This window comes from Protomyctophum parallelum, assembly GCF_964188405.1.
Source record: "Protomyctophum parallelum genome assembly, chromosome: 5".
In the NCBI taxonomy this organism is placed as follows: domain Eukaryota; kingdom Metazoa; phylum Chordata; class Actinopteri; order Myctophiformes; family Myctophidae; genus Protomyctophum; species Protomyctophum parallelum.
Window position 1 is genome coordinate 52,956,752 of NC_139702.1, and position 13,937 is coordinate 52,970,688.

The window sequence follows — 13,937 nt, forward strand, 5'->3', positions numbered from 1 at the left end:
CCTGAGATATGATCAATTATGTAATTTGTACCTGACCTTGAACTGAATTGTGACCTTTGGCCTTAGACCTTTTCAACCCAAAAGGTTAAGCATCTTTTTGCACGGATCATACCTACAGTACCAACTACCAAGTCAAGAAAGTAATCTGCCCATTTGTTTTCGAGATGTCCATATTCTCAGATATATAGACAGACACACACTGGAGTGATTCCAATACCCTGCCATGCACACATCATTGTGGGCAGCGGAATAAAGTTGATAAAAATCTACAGAACACTACATAACACATACTAAGTTTGACATGTACCAAAGAATAGCTTAATGTACTATAACCCCTGTTTGTGATAGCTCATGGTAGTGTCTAATATCCCATTCTGAACGGGCACCCATTTTGGTGTCAGCATCATGTTATGCTTTAGCTATTGAAAAATAGCAGATCTACAAGCTCATATCGCGCCACCGAGTGGCGCGATACGAGCTTGTAGGTCTGCTATTTTTGAAAAAATCGAAGAACGACTGACATTTTTAGAATCTGATCTCGGGTCAGAATGGGTTAATCAGACCAGTGTGTGTCCAGCGGAAACCTCGTATGAATCTGATCTCAGGTCAGAATGGGATATACAGTACATTCTCTCTCCTCCATCTCAACAGGTATCTCTCTGAGTGTGGTGCCGATGTACTTGGGAGAAATCGCTCCCAAGAACCTGCGAGGCTTCCTGGGCCTCATGCCCAGTATCCACATCTGTCTGGGAGTCTTCAGTGCTCAGGTCCTGGGGCTCCATGAACTATTAGGAAAGGTAAGGAAAGTTAAAGCTCGTCTTACAAAGAGAACAACCTTATTTTCCAGCTTTGAGGGTTTGTGTAAACACAAACAGTTGTGTTAACACAAACACTGAAAGCCATTGACAATGAATGGCCAGCTTTGAGTGTTTGTGTAAACATAAACATTGAATGCCATTGACATTGAATGCCTGGCTTTGGGTGTATTATGTAAACACAAACATTGTGTAAGCAGAAACATGAGGAAAAAAGTGAATTGTGATTGGCTGGAATGCGATGATGTATGATGATAAGAGCGCCCCACTTCACACAGGTGATTTTTGAGGGGCGCCAGCCCCTCCTATAAACAGCTATAGTGTTTAATGTTTGTGTTGTCTGAACACAAACATTAAATGCCATTGACAATGAATGGAGAATTTACGCCATATGTGTCTGAGCAAATCGGCATACCGGTATGTATGTCGGTGGGAACCCTTGTCCAATAATGGACCACCATTCTTGATGATGATGTACGATGATTAGAGCACCCTTCACTTCACACAGGTGTGATTTTTACAAACGCAAGACTAGGTTTGGTATTCACTGGATCATTGTTTGCAAACCGTCATGTCGGTTTATTGTAATTGTTTATGTAAACTGTACAAAGTGTCCTGTAAGTCCATATGGGCTGGGCTTCTTCGGAAACATGACACTTAAATAAAGAATCAATCAATCAATCAATCAATCACTAGGCAAACCTATCAGAATACATTCATGGGATATGTGTTAGTGAATTATGATTCATGTTGTACACAGCAATGTGGACTGTGTACCACATGGGGGGCAGACACTTGCAAGAAGGACTATTGTGCATATATAGACCAGCAAGTAAAAAAGTGCTCCTCTGAGGTTACCTACCCAGGCCTGTGTGTCAGTAATGGGGTGCAGTCGCCAGGACACGAGGAAGCTGCAGGGGGAAATAGAGTTGGCAAATCACACTTGTGTGACAAACATACTCTAAACAAACATAGGCTTGGCTGCCACATGACATCACGTGGGGTTCTGTTCTTTACGTCATAGACTTGGCTGCCATATGTATGTCTGAGGTATGTCACATGACGCCACAGCTGGGGGCATGCATATTTTTGGGGGGCATGTTGATTTTTGGGGGCTGGTGATTTTGGGGGGCACATGAATAAGACTAAGTCTATGGACATTAAGCCTTGCTAGTTGAACTATTTTTAAATATTTTAAAATAGTAAAAAATGGCAAATAGGTTTAGGGATAAGGGGTAAGGGGTGGCACAAGATGGAGCTGAACTGTTCTGACATTCCATATGATGATCTGACCTCATCAAACCCTGTACACTCAAGACATGCTCCTTATATGGCCCATAGCACTTACCCCACCCCCTTAGATAGCATTTCTGTAGACTTAGATAGCATGATTTGATACAGACTTATAGCATGTTATGTAGACAGCACTATAATTGCATTGTATGTAGTCATAGCACGTCATAGTACATAATAGTATACATGTATAGTTTATATGTATAGTTTCATTATATAGATATTCCACTGTTACTTTCTTAGCTTACGCATGTTTCATGATAAATGTTTTTATGTGATGTATTCCCATGCTTTTTTGTTCTTGCTTAATGTAAGTCGCTCTGGATTAAGAGCGTCTGCTAAATGCCTAAATTGTAAATTGTAAATTATATGGGAAGTACAGAATTCATTCCATGTTGATCTGACAACCCATGCCAAAGCGCCAGCGCTCGCCCAGCAGTCTGCCGTCAGCGAGGCGGATGCGTGCCCGTGCACGCGAGGTCGCTTCTCGCCCTCAGGCGTCTTACTGGTATTCTGTATGAAACATAATGGACTGCTTCCACATTGATGTAAGAAAGGTTTGTTGCCTTTCAAACAGGATGAACACTGGCCTCTGTTGCTGTCTCTGGTGGTGTTCCCAACCATGATCCAGCTGGTGCTATTACCTTGGTTTCCAGAGTCTCCACGATACCTCTTAATGGAGAAGAAGAATATCCATGCCTCAATCACAGGTTAGAGAAGTAACTTAATTATTTTTACATTTTTCTCATGATTAATTGTGTGTGAGTGTATGTGAATCTTGAATCTTGATATTGGGTTATAATTTACTTGACTATCATTTTGTTTCCAATAAAACATTCTGAACAGTAGACCATTGATCTACTGTAGATCATTGATAGCCTCATAAAAATCCCTGGCTGTTCAAATGCTTCCTGTGAATGTGTCTCTGAGCTCGTGACTCCTATTAGTGTAGTGCCCAGTGTGAGTGCACACAGTATTACAACAGACTTGACTCATTTGACACAGTTGTGTCATGAGAACAACTTGCCCTCAATGTCAAGAAGACCAAGGGGCTGATCGTCAATTAGCAAGCAAAGGAGAGCCCGCACTCCCATGTCCATCAGCGGTGTTACAGAGTTAGTGAGTTAAAATTCCTTTGCCTGGGCCTCAGCTTGAGCCCCCCACACCATTATTTCATCGCTACTAATAATTGTATCGCCATTCACGCAAAAACAATAATCTTTTATATATTTATATATATTCTATAATTCATCTTTATCGTTCACCTCATAGTAACCATGTCATCAACTTTATTTAAAATAGTCTACTTTGTTATAGTGACTACTATAGTCCTAGTTCTAGGACGATCTGATCTAAAAACAACAAACTACTAAATGGTGTGAGTAGTCAGTGGCACCAGTAGCGTATGGGTGTGTGAAAGTATAGTGTAAGTGCAAAGGCAAATCCAAAAGCAACAAACAAGCAAACAAACACTGTTGCCTAGTGGGGGGGGGGGGGGAGAGAGATATAGTGAAGGGGGTCATCACACTAATATGAATTGTGTAATTATTCAACTTCTAATTTTATTAGAGGTTTATATTTCCAACACCTGTTTGCACTAGTGATGGGAGATTAAATGGCTATAACACATCGGTATTGGCCGATTTGAGTTGTTTTTTAGATTAATCGGTATCAGTTCGATTAATCAATCAGACCAATTAATTAATCGGTCCAATGAATCGGTCTGTCTTTACTGATAAACAAGACCAAAGTAACAGCTTGAACAGATCTACAAGCTCACAATATTAAATATAAAAGGTATTTAAGTTAAATCTGACTTGCCTAAGCCTGCAGTGCAGACAACCTGTTACATGTATTTATCACTACAGAATGAGATCATATCGACTGATCGGTAATATCGGTTGTCGGCCATAACAGCAATTAATTGGGCGGATAATTAATTTGTGGGTGACAAAAAACTCCATCCGCAGGTCTCTAATATACATATATATTTCTTTACTTTAGTGTCAATTATCTAATGTAATCCTGGGCTCTTACACTCCCTCTGCCAACCTTGGGGAGAGCAACGGACTGAACTCATGCATCCTTCTGGGCATGATGATGAGTCAAAGCCACTTCTTTGGACCTGAGTTTCCCTGGATGGACGACGTAGCGCGTGGAAGGAACACGTTATTCCAACCAGTTCCCTCCCCCTCCACCAGGCGCCCTGGCTGGCCAGGATTACTGTGATATATATCACTATTACTATTAAATGGGTGATACATGTTTCTCCTCCAGCTCTGAAGTGGTACCGGGACAAGGGCAACATCCAGGCGGAGATCGAGGAGATGCAGGAGGAGCAGCGGTCTCTGTCCCAAACACAGACTATGTCTGTGTTTGGTCTGCTCATGGACCAGTCCGTACGCTGGCAGGTCATCACCATCATTGTGGTCAACATTGGCATGCAGCTCTCTGGCATTGATGCGGTGAGTGGAAGTGGATGTGTGTGTGTGTGTGGGTGTGTGTGTGTGACTGTGTGTGTGTGTGTTGGTTGTGAGGGGCTTACAAATGGCCGGCCTTCCCAAAAGGAGAGCCAAGCAGTAATAGCGAGGTATTGCTCAGTTTCAGCCATTATAGGAAGCCGCTCAATTTGTAGGAGGCGTTGTTTCCTTTATCCATGATTTATGTCTGCTGCCCTGTGTCCGACATGTCAGCTGTACTGTATGTAACGATGCTTTGCTGTCCATGCACGTTGTAACTGGCTGCTCTCCCACTGTCAAACTGCACTGGCAGTGTTTATGTCCTTTGTACAAGGTATTCCTGTACTTCTCATTATGTGGACATAAATAAACATTTCAAATGTGTGTGTGTGTGTGTGTGTGTGTGTGTGTGTGTGTGTGTGTGTGTGTGTGTGTGTGTGTGTGTGTGTGTGTGTGTGTGTGTGTGTGTGTGTGTGCGTGTGTGTGTGCGCGTGTTCCTGGGAGACAACAATTGGAACTCTGTTTGGGTCTGTGCGCGTGTGTGTTTGGTCACATGGTTGTTCGGCTACATCTATGTGTGTGTGTGTGTGTGTGTGTGTGTGTGTGTGTGTGTGTGTGTGTGTGCTCTCATGCAAAAGCTATTTTGGGTACACTCATGCTCTGACAGTGAGAGGATGTTCCTCCTCTTCAGTTCCCAGCTGTGAACCTCTAAGTCCACACTGAGCAGGAGGCAACAGGCCCACGTGTCATTATCCCTATAGTCCAATACTGTCACGCACGCACGCACGCACGCAGCATGCATATGTGCATGCAAGTTTGCATATCCATGGTCATATACTCGTTTGTGGTTATATTGCTGTTCTGCGTGCGTGCGTGCGTGCGTGCGTGCGTGCACGTGAATATCTTAACATTGAAGTGGTGCTGAAAGGCTGTATGGACCGTTACTAAATCAACAAGACAGCGTTTAACTCCACCGACCATGATCTCGACCACACTACACAGATGATGGATGCCGCGTTCGCGAAGCAAGATTAATGAGAATAAACAAATTAATTTCAAGGGGAGTTCTTGTCAGAACCATGTGCTGATGATGTACGGTATGTGAGACAAATGACTGATGGAAGGTCCGGGTGATAATGATTGCTATGATGAATCACGTTTAAACGCCAAAAGCAAAACCAACTCTTAGATATTGGCCTGACTATACAGGAAATTGAGTTCCAGAACTTACCAACGACCATTTTCAGTTTTTGCAAGTTTTTCGATGCAGTCAATTTGAAATCAGTTTATTTATTTGACAAGTCCGTACAAAACAAAAGATCAGCAACTGAATAGTGAATTGTCTTCAAACTCGATCTCTTGTCCGCTGTCCCAGCCGTTCCCCAAATGTTTCCATGCCAAGGAACTCCCAAGTCTATAAAAAATATTATATATCATTATCATATTAAATATGATAATGACCTGTCTAAAATAAGGATGCCAGATTGAAAGTTGTCACTACTATAAATGTGTAAAATCCCAAAATGCAGAACCAGAACCACCAATCCGACTGATATGGGGCAATTGAGCATGCCCACATATATGCATATTATGATGACGAATGGATAAAAGGGACAAGGGCAGACAGATACAGAGATCTCTATATATGGGCGTAAAAGCGACACAGACAGACAGGTGGTACAACTCCACCTCCACAACGCGTATGACGGGTATTGCATAACCGGTTGGGGGCATGCATTGCCATGCGTTGCCATGCATTGCCAGTCTAGTATCTACAAGTAAGACGCGCAAACGCGGGAAGCGAACGCAGCTCGTAAATGGCAATAACAACAATTAGAATAAATTACATACTTTTATTAAGGTTTTCTTTTTAAAGTTCTCTTTTTTGTGTTTTTTTAAGATTTTATTTTTAAGTTAAGTTTTTTGAAGTTAAGTGTTTTTAAAGTTTTTTTTTTAAGTTAAGTTTTTTTGTGTTTTTTTAAGATTTTATTTTTAAGTTAAGTTTTTTGAAGTTAAGTGTTTTTTAAGTTGTTTTTTTAAGTTAAGTTTTTTTAAGTTAAGTTGTGTGTGTGTGTGTGTGTGTGTGTGTGTGTGTGTGTGTGTGTGTGTGTGTGTGTGTGTGTGTGTGAGTGAGTGCGTGCGTGTGTGTGTTTTGTGTGATACAGCTGCGCCCTCTGGTGGCGGGCGGGTGGTGTAACAGCGGGACAGACAGACACACACACACACACAGACACACAGACATGATCTGCAGGGTCTCATAGTTAGTGCTCATTGCATTCGCAATCATTGCATTCGCAATAAATTCAGTGTGAGTGAGTGAGTGAGTGAGTGTATTTTGCTCAAATGCAGATGGCATGCAGAACTGAACATATGACCATAACAAAAGGTATGGGAACCATTGGGCTAAACTACAAAAGTTCAAATCACGCCTGTGCTCACGAACAACCCTTTCCCAACATGCAATTCCAGATCTGGTTCTACACCAATGCCATCTTTGAAAACGCAGGAATCCCAGCCTCTCAGATCCAGTACACTACTGTTGCTACGGGAGTCATAGAGGTCATCACTGGTGTATTAGGGGTAGGTACTGTACTGTATAGTCCTGATAAAATGCTGCTTTCTCTTTCTTTCTGTGGTATTAATGCTCACGTTGTGTTTCCCGTCCCTCCCCCCAGTGCTTCACTATTGAAAAGGTTGGCAGAAGGCCTCTGATGATTGGTGGTTTCACCTTCATGGGTCTCTGTTGTGCTGGGATCACTCTCTCTCTACTGTACCAGGTACAAAGAATGACACATTACTGTACATTATACTCTAGTTAACCTCTTCAACCTGGCATCCCTGTTTGGGCAAGCCATTACAGGTGAAAAAATATTGTATTTTTGTTGTAGGACATTTCAATTATTTTCCACAAATGAAAAGAGCAGATCTACAAGCTCACAGCATGCCACATTGAGACGTGTTGTGCTTGTAGATTGGCTATTTTTATTCTTCATAAGACCAAGTACAGGATAAGTTAAGAAGTTACTGTTCTGGCCATCTGTCCTTGGAGGTCCAGATACACTGTCTATATATTCTTTGGGCCCCATATTTTGGATCATTTGGATCACAAACTTGGTGGGTGTGACAATTATTTGAATTGATCCATTAGTTTGATGATTTAAAAAAAAAACACAAAACTTCCCATTAATGCTGGCTTTCTATCCTACCAAGTTGTTCATTACATTCACTGACATGGCATATGCAAGGTCTAACTGACTAGAAATAATTTCCCCACGGGGATTGGGGATTAATACATCTTCTTAATCTTCCCCTTAATCCCTGATTACATAATGTAGAGTGACAAGGTGCATAGGCCTACAGTATAAGTATATACTTTGCTATGGTTCATCGCATTAGACTTCTTTATACTTGTAAACGAAACGGCTGTGCAATGTATTATACTGTTAGTTTGATGATTTTCACCGTGTCTTGTTCTACTGCCTTCAGAGCCAGATTGCCTTCATGCGCTACATCAGTGTGCTCTGTGTGGTGGGAATCATCGCTGGGTTCTGTATAGGACCAGGTGAGAATGATGCTGATGTTTTTACTCATCTGTCTGTTCTTTCTTCTCGATTTTAACCACAAATGTGGTCATTGCTTGTGACCAGAGGTTTACAATTACAAAACATAAGCAGTAGGCTATCAGTTAATAGAGGATCCCATCTATTAAAGTCTTCATTTTATTCACAATCCATGCTCTTAAGTTAGAACCATCATTTATTTTAATAATGACCTTGAGTTATTCTGTTCGAGCAGTGTGTCACTTTTCTCAAACAGTGAATATCTACTTTGGACTGAAACTCTTCTACCCTTTCAATCCATATGTTTTGTATCAGAGTGGTCTGACACAAGTTAACACTGACCCCTGCTGGAACCATGTGGAAATGTATGGACTAATAGCTAGCTCAGCCACTAGCCTTACCCTCCCTCCCTGCTCATCTCTCTTTCCACAGAAGACATATTGTATTTCATTAGTCTTGTAAATGAGCAAGTCATAATTGCCACACTACATCCATTCCTGCAGCCATTTTGTACGCTGAGCGAGTGAGTTGAGCGAAGTGAATTAAGAGGCTATAGTTTACGGCGTCGTCGGGGAGCCATGTTGAGGGGGCCGTGAGAGAGGGTGATGAATGGGAGGGAATCTGGTTTACATATCGTCATTCGTCAAGACAGCAAAATCTATACCTCTGCACGCAGAACGAGGATTTCTGTTGCTGCAATTAGATTTTTAATGGCTCATTGTTCATAACCTCATGGTGATGAATATGGTTTTGTTTGGACAAAACCTTGCATGCACAACGGAGAACCCCTCCTCGCGTATACCACAGATGTTGACAAATTATGGTCTACTTATTGGCTTGACAATATTAAACCTTCTTCTTCGCAATTATCACGGCCAGATAATGAGGAGTTCATTCGAAAGAGCTCCATCATTAGAACTTTTACTAATGCATATTCTTCCTACATAGCTCTCAGAGTTATAACAATGACAAATTGTGGTGTGTGTTTTAAATCTACCCAGCCACCACATAGATTATAAATGTCAAGCTAACAAACTGGATAAGCTAGCTAGCTAAATTATGTTGTTTATATACAGTACATTGTAGTATTGGAGTTGGTCAAGTTGCCAAACCAAACATTTCCCCTCTCATGTTATAACCACTGAGAAGCACACAAGACCAGCTAGATGAATGCAATGTATTGGGTGCATAAGAAGTTATCATGTTTAGTATTATATTCAGTTGGATTACTAATATAGGATTATTCATGAAGGGATTGTTCATAAAGAAGCTGAGAGGATCGAGGGCAGTGTCAGTGAGTACTATCACTAAAAAAGACATCGCATTGACATTGGATGCACCTGGGATGTATCCTCAGTGATGTATCCTCAGTGATGTATCCTCAGTGATGTATCCTCAGTGATGTATCCTGAGGTCAACGGGGTTTCGGGTCTACCAACGTCATACCCCTCACTCAGGCGACCCAGCCGGGATGATCAAGTCCCGACTTGCGTCCCAGTAGCTACCCTCAATCAGTCGCACTAGGGCAAAAACCAGGGCCACACAATCGGTTGGAACTACTCCAGAACTACTCTGCCAGGGCTGGGAGGTACACTTCTGGCGCATGGAAGGACTATAGGCTCTGTGGGTTGTCTCCTGTCCTGGCCCCTCCTACGTCTCACCAGGTCCACTCCTGCTCTGAATACTATCAAAGGAAGTGTGAATACTATCAAACTGAAGAAATACTAGTGGTGATACTTTGGGTGTTTGCAAGACAAGTGTGTTGCCACACAATCGACCTCGATATAATGTGCGTGCGACTGTGTGCGCGTGCATGTGTGCATGGCACGCGTGCGTGGGTGCATGCTAGCATGTATGCATGCATGAATGTCTGTGTCGTTGAATGTATGGAATTGGTAGAAAGTAGAAACATCATTGATTAATTATTGAACATTTGTGATATCGATATATCTGAAATTCTACAAATACAGCATAAATAACACTGAATTACTCTCCCTTACGGTGTGTGCGTGCGTATGTGTGTGTGTGTGTGTGTGTGTGTGTGTGTGTGTGTGTGTGTGTGTGTGTGTGTGTGTGTGTGTGTGTGTGTGTGTGTGTGTGTGTGTGTGTGTGTGATCTCCTCATCCAGCCGGCGTTCCCTTCCTAATGACAGCTGAGCTGTTCACACAGTCCCACCGTCCAGCGGCCTACACCGTGGCCGGTTGCCTCAACTGGCTCTCCAACTTCACCATCGGCTTTGTCTTCCCCTTCCTGCAGGTCAGAATGCAGATCATTCTTTAATGCTATCAATCAATAATAATTTCTCTGCATTCTTCTGCCTACACATGATGTGTCACACCCCACGTTATGTTTCATTCAGGACGTGATCTGTGCCATTTTGAAATAGGGCTATAAACAGTCCGTTGAAAACAATGGGAACCAGTGCAGAAGTCGTCAAAAGTCAGGGTTTTTTCGGTGAAAACTACTAGTTTTCGTCATTTGTTTCATTACACAGTTGTTTTATCAACTTTACTTTTGTAAAGTGTCAGCTGACTACTTTGAAGGGCTTTCGCCAAGTGTGTTAGCTCGATATAAACAAAAGTTGGCGCCCCGAAATACCCGTATAGGCCTATGTGAGTGTTCGTTTCCTTTTCGTGGCTCATGGGGAACAATTGGGCGTCCCATTTTTATCTCTTACTAGAGCGGTGCCCGAAGTTGGAAATGCATGCCCCACCCAGTTATTATGTCTGTGTCCCTTTCATGTCCATATATGGAGTTATTTGTCAGGCATTCCCAAATACGGAGTATATGCAGATGTGGATTACAGACGTACGTACACACGTACTGTATGTACCGGTACACACAGAGTCGAGGTGCATTTATATTAGGATAGATATAGAGTTGCTACTGTTTTTGCAGCTCCCAACACTACAATATTTGACCATAGTGTTGCTGTAGGACAAAGAAAAAAGGTTCCATAATACAATTCCAATGGTGCAGAGTACCTAAAGAAGAATGGTGGACTTGGCCACGCCCCGAAATACCCCGAAATGTGTGTCTCACAAAGAATACAGAGGCTCTCCCATACATGGCTAAGCCTCATTCAGAGATTCACAACGAGACTAAAATGTTTTTTAAGACTGATTTATACACACGCAGATCAGAATAAATAAATCCTTATATGTGATATAGAGCACCGAAGTCTGACGTCAATTTCAGTAGAGGGCGTCAGTCCCCAGGTTCATGTATTTTTTTAGTTGCATTGAAATCGCCATAGGAGGATTTTTAGATTGCTTCATATAAGAACTGTGTTTGAAAAATAAACATGTCATCCCGGCCGCTTCACTCATATGGATATGAAGAATCAACTGACTGAGAGAAAACGCTAATGTTACTGCTACTGAATTAGTTACATTTTCGCTAGAAGCAGACTGTATCATATATGAGTGACTGACTGTTGCAAACGATACTGAGACACCTCCCTGACAATAACGCCGAGACAGCTTGTTTATTTTTGGACCACAACGCTTATAGTAGACGATATTAAGATCACCCCATGTTATTCTCCATAGAGAAATTACTTCCGCGAACCAGGGGAATCGAAGGGATGAGCGAGTTACGTCAGGACTTCAGTGCTCTATAACCCATTCTGACCGGGCACCCATTTTGGTGTCAGCATCATGTCGTGCTTTAGCTATTTAAAAATAGCAGATCTACAAGCTCATATCGCGCCACCGAGTGGCGCGATACGAGCTTGTAGGTCTGCTATTTTTGAAAAATCGAAGAACGACTGACATTTTTTAGAATCTGATCTCAGGTCAGAATGGGTTCGTCAGACCAGTGTGTGTCCGGCGGAAACCTCGTATGAATCTGATCTCAGGTCAGAATGGGATAAGATATGTCTTTACCCCTCCACCGTTGCAGATGTCAGCAGGGGCGTACTGCTACCTGGTCTTCTGTGCCATCTGTATGTCCGTGGCGGCCTACACCCTCTTCATCATCCCGGAAACCAAGAACAAGACCTTTGTGGAGATCAGTCAGATGTTCGCCGTCAGGAACGGGACGGCGGACATCATCATGAGCGACGTCGACAGCACCGAGGTGGACGACAACGGACACCTGAAGTTGGCCAGGATGTACCCTAACGGATATGGCACCTTGTAGGACAAAAGGAGAGGCAGGCAGTGTGTGGAAAAAAAGAGAATTCTCCTCTCCATGTTGTTTGTTTGCTTACAGTGATTTCATGAGATGAACAAGAGGGGTGAAGCAGAACTGGATATAGGAGACGTATTACTGCTTCAGGAGATTGCAAAGAACAGTGTTACAATACTTACACAGACACAGACAGACACACGCTCACCCTTGCACGCACGCACGCACGCACACACACACACACACACACACACACACACACACACACACACACACACACACACACACACACACACACACATACGCGCGGTAGTGGTACTGATTGGGTCTTGTGACTCAAAGGCTTTCAGGAAGAAACCAAAAATACCTACACAGGGCATATTTGCATATTATAACCACACCTGGGGGTCTATTAGAGTCGTGTTAACGCCATAGACACAAACAAAACAGAAAAAGTACAAAGCTATGGCATCCCATCTTCAAGTGCTATTTGTACATCTCGTTTTAACCACCTTCACTGTGGCTTTACCTCAAAATGCATCCTAATGCAACCGGCTGTGAGCTTGTTATTCTGGATATCCGACATTTAAAACATACAATGAGTGGTATAACCATGTCATACTATCCCATTATTGTTTTCAACAAAATACATTTCTACACATGCAGCACACTGTAACATTTATTTATTTCAAACGCATGCACCATCTGCATGTTCTGAAGTGTTATTTAATTCCCCCCTTCCATTTCAACAGTGTATTTCTACTGTATTGTACTGTAACTACTGTATGCACGGTAAATAGAAGTCACACTATCACGTGTGTCAAACAGCCTCATCCGTAACATGTTAATCCATTTGGCTCCATCTCAGAGCCATATTCTGTCTGTTTGCTCTCACCCAGTAAAGTCCTCAGTGTTATTGAGAGAGAGAGTAACGCCAGGGCTCCACTGGACGCGTCTGCGTCGCGTCTGCGTCGCGTCTCCGTCAGCGTCGGGAATGTTCCCTTTTAATCAATGGAGGGTGGCTCCACTGCCCGCGTTGCGTTGCGTTGTGCTGCGTTCGGTGACAAAAAAATTGCCCCGGTTCGTTTTTTGACGCACGCACGCGTTGACAGCAACATAAAAGAATGTTGCTGACGCGCAGTTTTCAAAAGCCTGCGGTGGAGCACCTCTAGCGTGACGTTGACGTTGTCATGACACGAGCAGGACGCGACGGAGACGCGACGCGCCCAGTGGAGCCCTGGCGTAACAGTTACTCTATCTCTCTGAGATATAGTAACTGTGGGGGTTAGTGTGGGGGTTACTCCCTCTCTCTCTGAGAGAGAGAGTAACCCCCACCCTAAGCTGACCGGAGCCTATACTGTATGTAGCCAAAAATGCTGCTATATTTGCAGAATAGGTATACTAGTGTTCATACAGTATACGGTTAAATTAACACTCGGGATTTTGCTGTGCACTGGTGTCAGATACCTCAGTCTGTGCTGCATTCGTTTCACTTTGTGGATCGTTCTCCGTGATCTGTTTTATGTCACTTTGAGGACTTTATTTTACAGTAGCCTTATTCCATATTATCAAAATATAGGAGGATTGTATTGTGGTGAAGGGGATTATTGTAGGTGCACAGAAGTGCCTGAGTATTTAAAGGTTTTATGACATTCATTTTCATTTATTTTTATTTTTCC

At 42.7% G+C, this 13,937-nt stretch overlaps 1 protein-coding gene across 1 annotated transcript in view; it reads left to right on the forward strand.

The window, feature by feature from the left end:
* LOC310859175 (solute carrier family 2, facilitated glucose transporter member 9-like) overlaps positions 1 to 12,270 on the forward strand; it is a gene marked incomplete at both ends in the record, with an annotated part of 88,448 nt that extends 76,178 nt beyond the window's left edge. The window contains 8 exons of the mRNA XM_083765577.1: positions 652 to 797; positions 2,686 to 2,818; positions 4,386 to 4,573; positions 7,037 to 7,147; positions 7,243 to 7,344; positions 8,054 to 8,129; positions 10,256 to 10,383; positions 12,031 to 12,270. Of these exons, the coding sequence (XP_083621703.1) occupies positions 652 to 797; positions 2,686 to 2,818; positions 4,386 to 4,573; positions 7,037 to 7,147; positions 7,243 to 7,344; positions 8,054 to 8,129; positions 10,256 to 10,383; positions 12,031 to 12,270 (1,124 nt within the window). The remainder of the gene's footprint in view (positions 1 to 651; positions 798 to 2,685; positions 2,819 to 4,385; positions 4,574 to 7,036; positions 7,148 to 7,242; positions 7,345 to 8,053; positions 8,130 to 10,255; positions 10,384 to 12,030) is intronic.
* Positions 12,271 to 13,937: the final 1,667 nt, after the last annotated feature.